Raw genomic sequence first — 15,853 nt, 5'->3', positions numbered from 1 at the left:
TGTGACCGAGGAGGGTGAGAGCTGCTTTCACCTGTAGTGACGGACAGCTCGGTGCTGCATCCCGCTGTGAAGTCCTGCAGAACCACCGTCAGCTCACAACCACCGGAGAGCTGCAGACAGAGAGGAGAAGCGTCAGATTTCACATCACTTCCTGTCTGTGCTGTGTCAGCCAAACAGTTTGAGAGAGCCACAACTTCACCTCTATAAACGGGGAAAAAAAAAAAACCTAAAGCGCCTGATTAGACCCGTTCTGGGTGAACACGTAAACTTCAAGAAGCCAAGCAGGCTGGGCCACTTGCCGACCCAACTGGGGCCAACTTTACAGAACAGAAGATATGCTCAAGATGTACGACACCCGGAACAGCTGGAAAAATCAGGTGAAATCTGCTCAAAACAGCCCGACACAAGTTCTGGCAGAAACCTTTAGCCTTTCACAAATAAACTATTTTTTCAATTCACAGTTTACTTGCTTTGAACCTTTCACACTTAAACTGAAGTGCTTTCTTCATACAGAAAAAGGACAAATATTAAGGCCTTGTTTACAAGAACATCAAATGCTGTAATAACTACATTAGGTCTGTATGTGGCGCTGTAATGCTTCTATAAAATACTCCAGAAAGAGAAACAAGAATGCACATACAGCTTACATGTTGGGTAGAAACCAAATGCTGTACATATTTGAACCACAGACTTTATAATATATACAGTCCACGGTTTGAATTGTAAAAACACAAGAAGAAGAAAAAGACAAGGATACAAGAGCAAGAACTAAATTCTTTTTGTGGACGGACGATAAAGTGAAACTTCTACTTTGTGTCACATTCTACTACAAGATCATAAAAATACAGGACAATGAGTGTTGAAGGAGCCCATCCAAATAAGGGGACATAATGGACACTTTAGGGAGAGTATTCAGCAAGGGACGGATGGAGGGAAGGGTTTTCCTCACAATGTTCAAAGCCAATCAGGCTTAAGTTTTTATACTCAAATGTCAGTCTTTTAAAACTATTCTCATTTCCAAAGTTTTGAAATGTATACTTTGATGTAAACTCTAGTTTTTATTTTCCTTTTGTATTTTTTTTTCTTTTCTATTGTCGACAGTTCAGTAGTCATAGAAACCTTTTTGGCCTTGACTATTTGTTGTAATAATAAGCAGGTTTTTGGTCTGCTCTATTTAAGGCAATGTTATTGTTCCCAAAGGTTCATCAGTCTGTGAAAAGCTGTCTAAAGAAAAGTGGAGCAATTTTAGAAAAAATTTCCCCACGGAAAATTGGGAAGACTTTAAAAATCCCATTATACACAGTTCACATCGACAGATTTCAAGATCGTAGCGAAATCTCTGAGCTCAAAGGATGAGGCTGAAACCCCTTAGGGGCCGCTGCATTAAAACCAGGTCTGATTCTGTTCTGGACATCACTCAGATCACTGTCTGTAAACACAGTTCACTGTACCATCCACTGATGCTGCTTAAAGCTCTATCAGGGAAAGAAGAAGCCAGATGTGAACACCATCCAGAACCTCTGCTGTCTTCTCTGAACCAAAGATCAGTTCAAATGGACTGAGACAAAGAGGAAAACTGTTCTGTGATCAGAAAAATCCAAATCTGAAATTCCTTTTAGAAACCATGAATGACACATCCTCTGTACTAAAGAGCAAAGGGACCATTAGGCCTGTTCAAAAGCCTGCCTCTTTGATGGTATGGGGGTGCTTTACTGCCTCTGGTATGGGCAGCTTACACATCTGGAAAGGCTCCACCAATGCAGAAAAGTATTTACCTTACAGGTTTTAGAACAAAATAGGCTCACATCCAGGTGACATCTTTTTCAGGGAAGGTCCAGGTGCTGAACTGGCCCTTTTTTAGTACTTTAATGTTTTTTTTTGTCCTGTGTTTTTTATATTCAGGGCAGAGAAGTAAATTAGGTCAGAGTTCATCACTGAGACTTTATAAAACTGGCTGCACAACAAGCTGAAACATGTTCAATATACTTTGATCCACAACTACTTTATTTTACACAAACACGGAGATGAAAAAGAGCATCTGTCCTCAATAAAAAGAGTTCAAAATATTTACTTCAAAAAGTTTAATATTACAACTCACTTGGTCAAATCTAAAAAAACAACAAAAAACTACTTCATAATCACAAATTAGAAAAAATAAATAAATCTAACATCATAGTCTGAACTCTGGCTTTCATATTTTGATTTCCATTGCTGGTTTTCACACCTAAAACTCTGAAAATAAATATGTTTTTAGTCTTCTTCCATTTTAACATGTTTTAACAGACAAAATGTGTTCGTGTAATTCTGTCAACAAATCAATAACTATTGTCTTACTGTATCATTTTTTCTTATTTGCGGTCACGTTTCAAGCTTTGATGAACTTTAAATGACCTTTTTTGATATAAACAGACTGATGACACCATGAATGTTACGGGGTGGGATTTCTATTTTTTGAGGAATCGTGAGTGCAGGAGTGAATGATTTTGAATCAATTTCTAAATGTCAAAAACTGACATTTACAAACAAGCGGCTCCTTCTGCATTGAAAGCCAGTGTTTGGAAGAACTTTGGCTTCTATGAAGTTAAATGGTAAATGACGCAGACAAGAGCCACGCTATATGCAGCTCGTGTTACATGTTTCCACCCAGAGGAGTAAAAAAAACTACCAGTCGTTGCCGTTACCGCTAACGGTAGTATCTGGGCTGCGAAATTCATGAGGGAGTCTCCAGAATGTCTTGAAACCTTTGAAGCGCGGTAGGATGTAGGGTGTTTTTTGAGGTGGACCACAAAAAAATGCATATGGCAAAAACTGACTTTTATTTTCAAAACTGCTTCAAGGTTTGCAGGTCACAAACTCTCAGGATTTAATTGCAATCAAACCGAATCGTGAGGTGCCTAAAGATTCCCACCCCTAGAATGATATGCATAGCTCTCCTTTTGGAGATACGTTTCATTTTCAGATCCAGAGGAACTCAAGTACGAAGGTGAGAGAAGAAGCGGAGCAGGAAAACCAGCCTCGTGCTCAGGCCTGACTCGAACTGTGTGCTGTAGAAACATCAGCTGACAGCTCTGGGACAGGTAATACTCACTGTGTTTATTTTCAGAGCAGCAGAGGATTTTCCACGCCCCTCATTTATCAGTACATGGCAACACAAAGTCATTCAAAACGCAAACATTTCTGAAAAACAACAAATACTTCTAAAGAAACGTGAACGAAAAGTCATCAGATTCAGCGAGACTAGTTTTGATAAATGGTGACAGGGTTTAAACGAGGTCGTGTCCTTCTCCTTTTTCTCCTTGTGCTCTTTTCTCCCCTGTTTTGGAAAATGTCAGGCAGCATGTGGTAATGGGTGTGTGTACTGTATGTGTGTGTGAGAGAGAGAGGGCTGGGCTTAAGATCTCTTAGCAACAAAGACCGCTGTTTCTAGAAACGAGCAGGCGAGTTTCTACCTGACAGATGGCCACACGCACGGCGATGTTTTCATTTCTTCTGCCTGATTAGAGCTCAGCTCAGGTCGAACAGGAGTCCAAACGAGTGAACCCATTCCATTTGTTGATCTCGCGTGCTGCCGATCACGTAACTGACCCAACGTGAGGAGCTGAACACGCTGCACACACTGGGCAGCTTTACGTTTATGAGTTGTAGTTTTCAGCTGTTGACAGAGCCTGAACAGTTCTGTTAACTTGTCAACACAGAAACTGTCAAATCAATCAACTTCTGCTTCTTTGACCTTTTAAATTCTAAAAGTGTATCAGTCAGTCATTACAACTGTCTCTTAAAACCTGGTACACTCACCTGGGCCCTCGTGTACAGAGGATGTGTACTTTCAAAAACACGTCATACGCCTTTTTCGACGCAAAACTTCGATAATGAATAATAATATAATAATAATGAACTTATTGTATAAATGTACACAGTCCCACACCAGCTTCATATCTGGTGTATGAACATTTCTACAGATGTAGGTCTGTTGGCAACACTTAAGCTGTTTCCATACTCCATGAGAAGTCAAAAAGTCGGCTCTCATTCAGGTGGCTGGGTGACGAAGATTGCGTCATTTTGTTCTTGTAGCAGCTTCGCCCGTGGCTTCTCGACCCAAGGCCTTTTCCTGCTGTGAACTTTTCCTCACAGGGGTTTGCGCCAAGTATTATGTAATTGGTCCAAAGTTGTTGTGGGCGTGTTTATGTGTTTATGCACAAACGCCGGTGAGCTTTAATGGAGTCATTTTGCTCCTGCTGCTCTGCTGAGAAGCAGCTGGCCGAGGCTGTTAGAAAATACAGCCGTCTTTACAACGGTTCAAGCAAAACTTATGAACCTATGAACTTAAAAAGTCCGTGCAGAGTCACAGGCGGCTCTTCGTGGCTGTGGTGGCCAGAAGAAGGTGCTCCTCGGCCGGGCAGCGTAGGGACACTTTCCCCTCGTTCGCTTATTTTTTTGCACCATCAAATTTGCAAATGCTAAACAGAATGTACTGTCTCAGTCTTTTTAATAAACATGTCTGGTCAGGGTAGGGCAAAAATCTGTATAAGGACAGGAGAGTTGAGTAGCCAGCAGGAAAAAGGGAGGGAGGAGCTTCCCGGAAGCTCTGATCTGAGTGTCTCTGATCTAAGTATGCTGAGCCTTAAGAATGAAGGCTGGGAAACTGTTAATGATGCGAGAACACGCCTCAGGAGTATACATCATAGCTAGATACGATGAGCTGAAAGTTCAGATCCTCAGAGGATCTGTTTGAGTGTGACTAGATCACCATGGTAACAGTTTCATTAACTATCAATAAGAAGCGGAACCATTTCAAAACAAATCAGACAAAAATATTTGTCCAGTACTGGAACATCTGAATTATTTGTTGGAGTGTCAAAAAACAAAGTAAGGAAAAGGAAGGCTTGTGCAACTCGATTCCATCAGAAGATCAAGTTGACCATGTAAAAACGTACAGTATACGTTTTTCATAACTTATCTGGATTTGCTGAAATGGTCTGTAAAAAGTTAAGATTAGATTTAATTCAGAAACACCTCTGTGCATCAGAAAATACTTAACAAATAATATATTTTGGACTGGGTCAGAGCTAAACAAAGCACTTGATTGTGGAGTTAAAAGTGTCAGACCTTTCTGATGTTTGTGACATAAACAGCAGTGGGTGGCTGGCTGGTTCAAGTGAGCGATTGTGTGTTGTTTGATGGTGAAACCACAGTTTTTCAGAGCATTACCAAGCCCCTGAATTCCTCCGTGTTTAGTTACGTCAATAAACGCATGAGTAAAAAAGGAAATGCCTCATCCTCAGAAGTGTGCCCCCGGCATCTCTCATGATTTTAAGATCGTGCAAAGAGGAGAATCGCATGTGCAGGACTTATTTACATGTTTAATGGGAGGTGTCTGGTATTCCCTCATGTGCACTTAATTCTATGTTTATTAGGATGTACAAAGGAAATGTGCTTGCATTCATGCGTGTGCACAGATTCATACATCTGGATTTATTTGTTGTTACTCTCTTGTTCCCTTACAACACTCTATATGCAGGGCAGGTGTATAGAGTGTGTCAGGATGTAGCTACATGGTAGAAGATCATACCATCCTAATATCTGAGCTAGGTTGCTTCCATAAACTTCTCACGATCACAGTCATAACCTTGGCAGGAGGCATGTGTGGCCAGTTCTGCTTCAAATTCTTAAAAACAAAGTCACACCAGTGCACTCTGGCCCCAAGTCACAGACATACTGTCACCATGCTTCACACAGCACCTTAATACACTGCTGTTAATGATTAACCATCAGGACTTGACTACAGTTGTGTGAATGATCAAGACCACTATGGATATATCTGGCTATATCACACCTAATGAGGAGCCAACTACACTCTTTATACACCCAGGAGAGCTGCGTGAAGACCCTGCAAACACCTTCCATGTTCTATCAGACTTTTTACATCATAATGTGGTTGTCATCCAAAGTGAAGATATGAGTACGAATACAAGATATTTATAAAAGACATCAAGGAACATGATTTGCCTTCTCAAACCCTCTACACTTTGGCAACACGAGTTTTAAAGGCATCTGATAAAGGTTTTAACCAGTACCACTGACGTGCCTTTAGAACCTCACAAATCTAATATAAGGAAATATTTAAGAAGACTTACAACAGATGGACTCGTACTTATTAGAATAACGTTTTTTTTATCAAGTAACTGCAGCTCTGTGACTACAGTAGAAACCGAACCCGTTTCCATCTTGTTTTAGTGTTTGTATTACAGGGTGTGAATAAAACTCATCTGCTTTCTATCACATGACCTCTATGCCCTTTATCCACACATGCAGGCTCGTGATGGTCATGTGTTCCAGCAGGAGACAGCATAACCAGAGGAGCAGAACCACTGGAACCTGATGACATCAGGAGACAACAGCGCCAACCAACGCCACTTTGAGGAAGATTTGTTTGTTTTTTTAATAAACAGACGGATGTATTTAGAGTCCTCTGCTGACCAACCCTTATTTATCTACATAATGAAAACAGGGATGGGTAAATGCCGAGTTTGATCTAATTAATTCTGTCTGCCTCCACAACAAATGACTGTGTGATGAGGAATGAGGCGATAGACCAGGGGTGGGCAATTCTGGTCCTCGAGGGCCACTATCCTGCATGTTTTACTTGCAGGGGAACAAGTAAAACATGCAGGATAGTGGCACTGCAGTAGACAATCACTGATACATTACAATCCAGTCCACACCAGACAAACACTGTTCTGCATATAACTCTTGTTTGATTCATCACCAAAAGAAAAAAGAAGTAGCAAGGCCAGATCTTGCTTTTTAATGTCCACATAAAAATTCTTCCCTATTGTAGCATCAAGCCTATTGTGCTTATTGAGCATAATACTTCGTCTGCTTTGAAGTTTGCAGTTTTGCTCTTCGTAAAATAATGCTGACAGCCTGATGTTAGTTTAATTAATTAGCTGAGTTATTAGTCTCTGTAGACTGTAACAGCCTGTATATATTTCACCTGCTGACATGCTAACTCTTGTAGCTTGTTGCAAACATTTGCGTAAAAACAGCATTATCTTGAAAAGAGAGTAGAGTACCACTCATCTAGTAGACAAGCCATAGCTGGCTTTAAAATGTATAACCACCTAACAATATTTTTTTAGAAGGAGCAGAAAAGTTTATGGGAATTCCTCCCTTCTTCTATCTCACACACTTGAATGACGGCTTGGAGCAGCAGGTAGGAGAGGGGCAGCAAAAAAAAACCATTTGGTCTCTGGTATCTTATCAAGAGGCATTTAAAGTGTAGGAACAGTATGATGGGAAAAACTGAGTGGTTTTGACATTGTCACCTTTTAACACCATGGTTGACCTTAAAACCAGTAATTGGCCCATGCTTACCTGTGGGTTATGCAGTTTATATGAATGAGTTTGTATGTTGAGTACTGGCAGGTTTATGAGAAGTGTCTGTAAGCTAAAATTGGTGACGTATACTAAGGACGAAAATTCAAAGGTGCCATTTCTGCAAACCGGTGAGTACTGGCCCACTTATTCTTTTTGTTAAGAAGAGAAACGGTTCCTCAGTAACTTCCAAATTTACACTTTCTAACCGAGGACACCAAAGGGACAAAGCCACAGTAAAAACTTCTTGATAGCATTAACAGAAAGTGAAAATGGAAAAGCCTCAAAATTACAGGAGCATCAACAGGTCATCTTCATTATGAGTGTAAACACTGGCAAAGGAGATAAAGGTCAGCAGCAACAACAGATTTAGTCACTGAGCAGCTCAGTAGTTTTGGAATTTGTATCTTTGGTGACTTTTTCAGTGTTCAAAAATTTACTATTTGAACCAAAACGCTAATTTGAATTCAGTCGGGTTCAAGTAAGTCGCCTTAACGTTCACGTTTCATTTGTCCTGTCTCTGTGGCAGCTAACGACCTGTTTCCTGTTTGCCAGTCTGTTTTATACACACACACAGTTTAACCATTAATCTTCTCTATTACACACCCTCCCTCTAAAGTCCAACTTTCCAAGAGTAAAAGTCATATTCAGCTTTGACCATGTCATGGCGTGAACCAACAATCAAACACTTCTCCTGGGACTTTTAATTAAAATATTATCTATTTGTAGCGCACTTTTAGTTTTGCTGACAAATACAGGTTCTATGTCACAGGTCCAGCATTTCTCAAGGAAATACATATCACTCGCCACCTTTCCTGACAGGGTTTAAAAAAAATATCATCTTATGTTGAAAAATGACTGAGTTTTAAATGTTGTAGTTTAACCTTGAAAATAAAATTAGCAGCTATCCCACTCAAAGTATGTTTTAGAATGACTCTCAGCTACAACCACACCAAATTTTTAAAAATTGACTGACGTCAAAAAAAAGTTACAAAATTGACTGAATTATAGATGTTTTTTTCTTAAAGGTGACTTGACAGCCATTTTGGGAACATTATCATCTGCCTTTATTTCCCAGCGGCGGGTGATAACTACATGTCAACATCAGTAAAAGCTCAGAGACGATCTGAAATCCACTGAGAAGGAGCAGAGTAGATTAAAAAGGAACAGTGAGGTTAGTCTTTTAGTAATGTAGAGATGATATTAAACCTAAAGCTGAGTTTCAATCAAACAAACGAAGCATCAGGTTTCTTACAGCAGAACGAGGAAAACAGGCAACAACAGTGAAGTGATTTAGAAAAGTGAGAGAAACGGCTGTCCTGTTTTATTGTGATCCGAGCACAGCTCACACACACACAGCTGCTCCTCTCACACACTCAGTCCGAGTTTAATCTAGACTGACCCAAGTAAAGTTTAAATTCAAATTTTAGATGAACAGGTAGATCTGTAGAGTCCACCAGCTTGTACTCACTCTGCTGCTCTCCTTGAACAGTTTAAAGCTCATCCACTTTGGCATGTCTACCTCTCCACGTCTGTCTGTCTCTCTCTCTCTCTGTCGTCCTCTCTGTCTTTGACAACTCTCTCGGTTGTGTCTTCACCATTACACACACACACACACACCCTCAACACTCTCTCCCTTTCGCTCTGCCTGAACAAACAGCCACTGCTTTGTGTCTGATGACAACATTACTGCTTGGTGTGTGTGTGGAAGAAAGGGGGTGGGGGTGTGTCCGTGTGCTCACATTTCTCCCTCTCCATGGAAGCTACTGGGGCACTTAAAGACTGCAACTGCCTTAACTATCAGTGTGTGTGTGTGTGTGTGTGTGTGTCATATGATCAGCATAAGGTTACTGTATGGCTTCAGTCTGAACTGAATGAATCCGATTCATGAAAACAGTTGCTGGGAGTGTTTGTGTCGCTTCAAAAAGATCCATTTAGAAAAAGCAAACTGCTGTAAGCTGATTAAAACTAAAATCATTTCAGTTCAAATTCTAATTCTAATAGAATATGCCACTCTGATGTTTTTTACATTGCATTTTGCAACTAATTAGGTTAGCTGGCGACAGGTCAATAAGAGAACTGGGTATGAAAACAGCATTTTAGAGAGGCTAAATCTCTCAGAAGTAAAGATGGGCAGAGGTTCGCCAGTCTGTGGAAAACGGCATCTAGAAATATTGGAACAATTTCAGAATAATGTTCCTCAACAGAAAATTGTGACGATTTCAAATGCCCCATCATCTACAGTTCATATTATCATTTCAAGGAGTTGAAGAAATCTTTGATCTGAAAGAACAAGGTTGAAACTCAATATTGGATGTCCAAATATCCGTGGCTTCAGGGGCCACTACAATAAAAACAGGACTGCCATCTTCTCTGGACCGAAGCCCATTTCAAATAGATGGAGACAAAGTGAAAAACTATTCTAAAGTCAGACAAATCAAAAATTTAAATTCTTTTTGAAAACCATGAACACCATGATCTCCATACTAAAGGGGCGAGGGGCCATTCAGATTGCTATTAGTGGACAGTTCAAAATTCTGCCTCTCTAATGGTATAGGGGTGCATTAGCGCCTCTGACATGGGCAGCACATACATCTGGAAAGGGTCCATTAATGAATAAAGACAAGTTCATATCCAGACGTCTTTTGGGGAATGCCTTGAATATTTCGGCAAGACAATTGTAAACTCATGCCGCTTCCTTTACGGCAGCATGGCTTGGTGCTGAACTGACCTGCCTGCAGTCCAGACCTCTCACCAATTGAAAACATTTGGTGCATCATGAAACAAAAAACAAACAAAAAAAAGAGCCAGAACTGTTGAACGGCAAGAATCCTACATCAGATTAGAATGGGACAACATTTCCTTCTAAAACCTCCAGCGTCCCATTCCTGGACGTTTACAGACTGTAGTTAAAAGAAAAGATGTTTCATAGTGGGGAAAAAGCTCATCTATCATTCTCCACTGCTTAAACCCAAACCGTTCTCCCACACCACATCATGTTCTAAATGATACTCATTCTAAAAACCAGTTCCTTATAACTCCGTCCCTTTTATTTGACAGAGTGCACCTAAAGCTCAGACAAGACAAAAAATGTATACATTTATTTTGTGACAATGATCGCAAAGATCGGCACTTTACAAACGGCCATTTCTGTGAATATTTTTGTGCTTTAAAAAAATACTTTAAAAAAGGTACTTATCAGTGGAACTAGGAAAACATAAAAATGGTGATTTAAGTGAGTTGGATTTTACATTTCAGTACATTGATATGTGTGGCCCAGACTGACAGACTAAATTTATTTAATGTCTTTCAGGCAAAAAACATAAAAATGGGTACACCTTCTTGTGAGTCCCTTTCCAATCAGTGGGTGAGTTTTATAGAACACGGCTCACAGAGGAACAAACATTTCACTCCACTAGAACGAGGATGCTAAATAAGTATGTGAGGCGTATGAGCGGAGCCGCGAAGGCTGCCGAGCTTACAGCCACTGGAATGATGCTTTAAATAAAGGCCACAAGCTTGAACCACAGCTGGCTCATTACACCACGACACGTCACAAGAACATGGAACTGTGTCCGACCTCAGCAAAGCATCGCAGATCTGAAGTTCTCATAAAATCTGTGAGCTGTGTTTGTGTCCCATCTATTTAACAGCAGTTCCAGCTACTGAGCGAAAAACGATAATCACCAATAATCAACCACTGTTGGTACATACATTTTGATATTTTCTAAAAGTTGAACAATAGTGCTTCTGTCTTTTCTCATTAGAACAAGCACCTTACTGACAATGAAGTTTATACACAGTCAATATTTGCAGTGTCAGCCCTTCCTCAAGACCTCTGCAATTCACCCTGGGATACTGTCAGTCAACTTTGGGGTGAAGTCCTGACAGATGGCAGCCAATTGCCAATTTTCGATGAAGTAATGTTTGAAGTTTGGGGGGGGCACACAAATGAACAGTCAGTATACTTCAAGACTGATGAACCTTAGCTGAGAAAATTCCTGTCTGAGACATTTAGAGTAAAAAAACAACCTATCTTTATTCTGTTTGTAAAAGTACAAACTTCATCTTAGCTGCCACTTAGTGTTTCTGAACTACACCACACAACTGTGAAGAGTGTGGCTTATGCATTTTACCGTGGTGTAAAAGATTTTAAAAATGAGACAGGTTGGTGGTACAAGACTTAGAGGCTGAGAGAAATGGAAAAGGTAAACAATAAATCTGCAGAGGAGAGGAGGAACAAGAAGGGAAAACAAAAAACAAGACATTTGTCTTAAAAACCACGAGAAACAGTAGCTTCCCGCCCTGAAAACACAGACACACACACACACACACTCTGAACCCAGACAGTGGAACATCTGACGGTGCCAACCCTGGGCTGTTATTATAATGTCTGTGAGGAGACAGGGAGAGGCAGAACTGAAAACTGGTCAAGTCAAACAGAAAAATCACTTTTAAATAAGCTGATGGTTGGTGTTTGAGTACAGCTGAGAATTAAAGTGGAACTGGGGAACATAAGGATGCAAGGGAACAAGGAGAGGGCAACACACACTACCATTAACACAAATTCCTGAAGTATGGAAGACCTCCATCCCAACAAAAAGAAAAACCCTGGTCATGAATTCTTAAAAGCTTTTTTTATTTCAGTCAGCTGAGAATAATTCCTTGCTTGGTAAATATTTGAGACAACCCAATGAAAATAATTAGAAAGAAATCTGCAAAACACTCCAAAACAAAGTTTTAAATTAAGTCGATATCCATGACTTAAGAGCAAAATCCAAATAGAAGCTGTAAACTTAAAAGCAGCACAAAAACAAAAGTAAACACGTTTCAGAGAGTGTTTTTTTAATCTTGACAACTGGAAGAAAACCAATCTTGTTTGTATGTCTCCTGCGTTGTTCCTCATCAGCTTCCATTTGTTTGCAACAAACCTCAACATTTCCATAACAGAAGCAATATTTCACTTTTTCGGGCCTCCACCAACTTGCAGCCTGGATTAATACCAGAGCTGCCATGACTTCAGTTCAAAGATCGTGTTAAACACAGTCCACTATTTTCAGTTTTAAGATTTTAGATAAAACACATTTAGTGTCCTACATAAAGAGCCAACACCAAATCTCACAACATCACTAAAGAACCTTTAAAAACTGGACAGTAAAAGCTACGCCAGCAAATCAGATCGAATGAGTCAGTACAGACATGTCTTCCTGGTGGTTTACTAGAAAAAAAAAAACAGAGGAGGATCCCAAAATAGCAAAACCCCTCAAAACAATAAAGCAGAGCAGTCACAACACACCCACACTCTGACCGGAGCTGGAAACATTCATATTTTCATTTGATGCGAGGGCTGGAAACATGGCTGCCGCCACAAAACAAAGAATTACAAAACAGTAGACCCGTGGGTTTTATTTTAGCCCTGCGTGAGCGCCACAAATCTGAGCGGAATGACCTAACAAAGAGGGAAAACAGAGACGATGGCGGAGTAAAACTGGACGGGACGTAAACAACGCTGCACACAAAAACTGCACTGCTCAGGACATTCTGTGTGTTTGTGTGTGTGTGTGTGTGTTGCTGACATTTAGGAGGAGGATAGTGTGTAGGCGTGAGGTCGCACTGTGAAAAGGCCACAGTGTGTAACACTACAACAGAACCCCCTGATGGATGTTAGTGAGGATGTGTGTGTGTGTGTGTGTGTGTGTGTGTAAAGGAACAAAACAAGATGGAGTCGATCTGGGCCAAACCCAAGAGTCAATAAGGCTAAGTTTGTGAAATGTTATCACTCCGCCCCCAAAGGCAAAGGTGCAGTGACAATGCTTTTGCTTGTGCGTGTGTGTGCTTGTTTGTCTGTACTGTTAGCAAAATATCTCCTGACTCACTGAATGGATTTTAGAAAGTAATCATTGGATGTACATTTACAACCGACTGGTTTTTGGAGTCAATCCAATTTAAGATTGCCACTAAAAATAGCCACCTTAGCAGATACAAACTAGCGAAATTAATTTTAAAGATATTGAGCTAAAACTTGGTGTGGTTGTAGCTGAGAGTCATCCTCAACACATATTTCGAGCGCTACTCGATTGGCAAGAGCTGTGCCTAAAACCTGCTGGAGTCAACCCTTTTCGTCTGTTAGCAAAATGCCCTCTTATAATTTTTGTTACTGCTTTTTTATTTTTGATCTTTGAAATGTTGTAAACAGAACTGATGCTCAGTTGTTGTTGCAACTCGACCTCATGGGTCCACCCTTTGATCTTCAGCCCACTCAAGACCTGAACAGAGGCGATGACGAACTATCCGATGGCAAGAGGGTTGTCATTTGGACACGTGAGGCTGACCGCATCATCCGGAGAGAAGAGTCAACAGAAAACCACTCAGACACGTGTCCGCTCAGCTGGAAAAGGCAGACCGTCCAACAGGTGCGCCTCCGTTTCCATGACCTCATGAAGCGTTTTCACTCTGTGTCCCAAAAGCCCACTTCCTGCTCGTCAGAGGGCCAGCCAGTGAGCAGAGACTGAGCAAGCAACCAAAAGAGAAGCCCGTCACTCAACGCAAAGTGGACGTCGGAGCTGAGAATGAACCACGTCTGCTGCTGTGGAATCACATCTGTGACGTTCCAGTGACGGGTTTAATTGACACGAGCACAGGCGACAAGAGAAAGTTTAGTTGAGAATGAAGTTCAAATTTCACCTGATTGGCCTAGAAACTCTCAGATCCGGCAGCTTTAATCTAAGCTTTATATGATTGCAGGTTGTTTACAGCTGATCAACCAAAAAAACATTTTTAAACCAAATCAGCGAGTTCCTCTAAGGATCAGTAATTTACCAAACTGAGTCAAATCACATCTGCGCAAAAAAAGAATACACTGCAATAATGGGAAAAAAGTTCATTTCATTAACTATTTCCATCCGGATTTGCCCTGAGACTGATGACTGCGAACAGCTTTAATCCTAATCACTCCAATCATTGTGAACAATTCCTGAATTATTCAGAATTTATCTCACGTGCGTCATCGAGGTCCTTCTCAAAGACTAAAATCTGAATTAAAACAGACTCTAATCTGTTGAAGTCAGGTCACAACACTTGAGGCGATGCACTGCAGAGGAACGTTTTTGTCTTTTTCAGTCGCTTTCCACCTGATGAGTAGTAAAACCCATAACATCAAATCGAAATCTGGGACTAGTGCTCTGCTTTTCAGTCTTTTTTATACCCTTATTATCTTTCATTCAGGCCCTAAAAAAAGAGCTGACATCTCTTTATTATTAACAGATTTGGGTTTTAGTGAAAACTTCAACTATTCTGGTTTGATGATCAGTGAATACTACATTTAAACTTTATTTTAACATAACCATTCGCTTGTGGTCTTAACTTTATCTTACATAACAGCAATCTGACTGTGAGATATTTCATTTTGCCAAGACTCTATTGACTCCTGAAAAAAAAAAATAGTTTCTCAAGGACCATGGATGGAGTTGAACTGTGTGTTCTTGTTTCTAAACACCTTTGTCTCCAAGTTTTGGGAAGGATGCTCCAGCATTCGATTACGATTTTGAATTGTTTGTTTGTTCATATTGATTATGAAATAATGAAAGTCAAATTAAATAAAGATTTATTTTACATTTATGAAAAAACAAAAAAGAAGTGATGACCAACAGAGTTTCTTTCTCTTTATCGGAGGAGAAGTTTGCTTTAAATGAGGGACAAACGGTCAGGCTGATGATGGTCGAGGTGGGCAAACGTGAGCAGAACATCCAACATATAAACCTGCAGATTGTGAGTTGTTTGAAATGGTGCAAACTCTGTCTTCTCCCAGTGTGTGCCCTCGTGGCAGCGTGGACGGAGAGATAGAAAACAGAAAGCTGCTTTGAATCAAAGAAGACCGACAGGAGATATCCCCTTGTTCAAATTACAGGGAAAAAAGAGATGAAAATAAAGGGCCCGTTTGTGAAATTAATAACACTTGTTAAAACATTACACACCCAGTAACGTTAAACCACAAAGTTTTAATATGAAAACCTGAATATTTGTGCAGAAAAATCATTTTGAAAATTAGCATCAGTGAAAGTAAAAATACTAAATCTCCAAAAAAATCAGCATTTTTGCTAAATACCTGTTTGTGCTTTGTTTTACACAGACTGAATTTTATTGTTGTTCTTTTCAAAGATAATACAGTGAAAATGAACTCCTTGCAGCCAATAATCCTGTGATCATATTGAACTCATAGATGTATATTTGTTGGGTTTCTGAGCACAGAGCACTTTGTTGTTATGGTTCTAAAAATGATTACACATTTTATTTTATTTCAATATTTCTGATTAATCAGAGGCAGATGGAGAGGTTTGATGTGTCCAAAGGAGTAATCTGGAGACAAAATCAAAGTTTTGTGTAAATCTTGAATTTATTTTATAGTTTTGTTGCAGTAAAATTTTTGTTTTAACCTTGTTGAGTTGTGTGTGTGTGTGTGTGTGTGGGGGGGGGGGGGGGG

At 40.1% G+C, this 15,853-nt stretch overlaps 1 protein-coding gene across 1 annotated transcript in view; it reads right to left on the bottom strand.

Annotated features, from left to right (window-relative positions):
• kalrna (kalirin RhoGEF kinase a) overlaps positions 1 to 15,853 on the bottom strand; it is a 159,129-nt gene that overhangs the window by 64,807 nt on the left and 78,469 nt on the right. The window contains exons 38-39 of the mRNA XM_017410188.3: positions 8,846 to 8,966; positions 32 to 110 (exon numbers count right to left, since the gene is read on the bottom strand). Of these exons, the coding sequence (XP_017265677.1) occupies positions 32 to 110; positions 8,846 to 8,966 (200 nt within the window). The remainder of the gene's footprint in view (positions 1 to 31; positions 111 to 8,845; positions 8,967 to 15,853) is intronic.

The sequence above is a fragment of the Kryptolebias marmoratus genome, linkage group LG6 (genome assembly GCF_001649575.2).
Source record: "Kryptolebias marmoratus isolate JLee-2015 linkage group LG6, ASM164957v2, whole genome shotgun sequence".
In the NCBI taxonomy this organism is placed as follows: Eukaryota; Metazoa; Chordata; class Actinopteri; order Cyprinodontiformes; family Rivulidae; genus Kryptolebias; species Kryptolebias marmoratus.
This window is presented reverse-complemented; position numbering and strand designations above follow the sequence as displayed.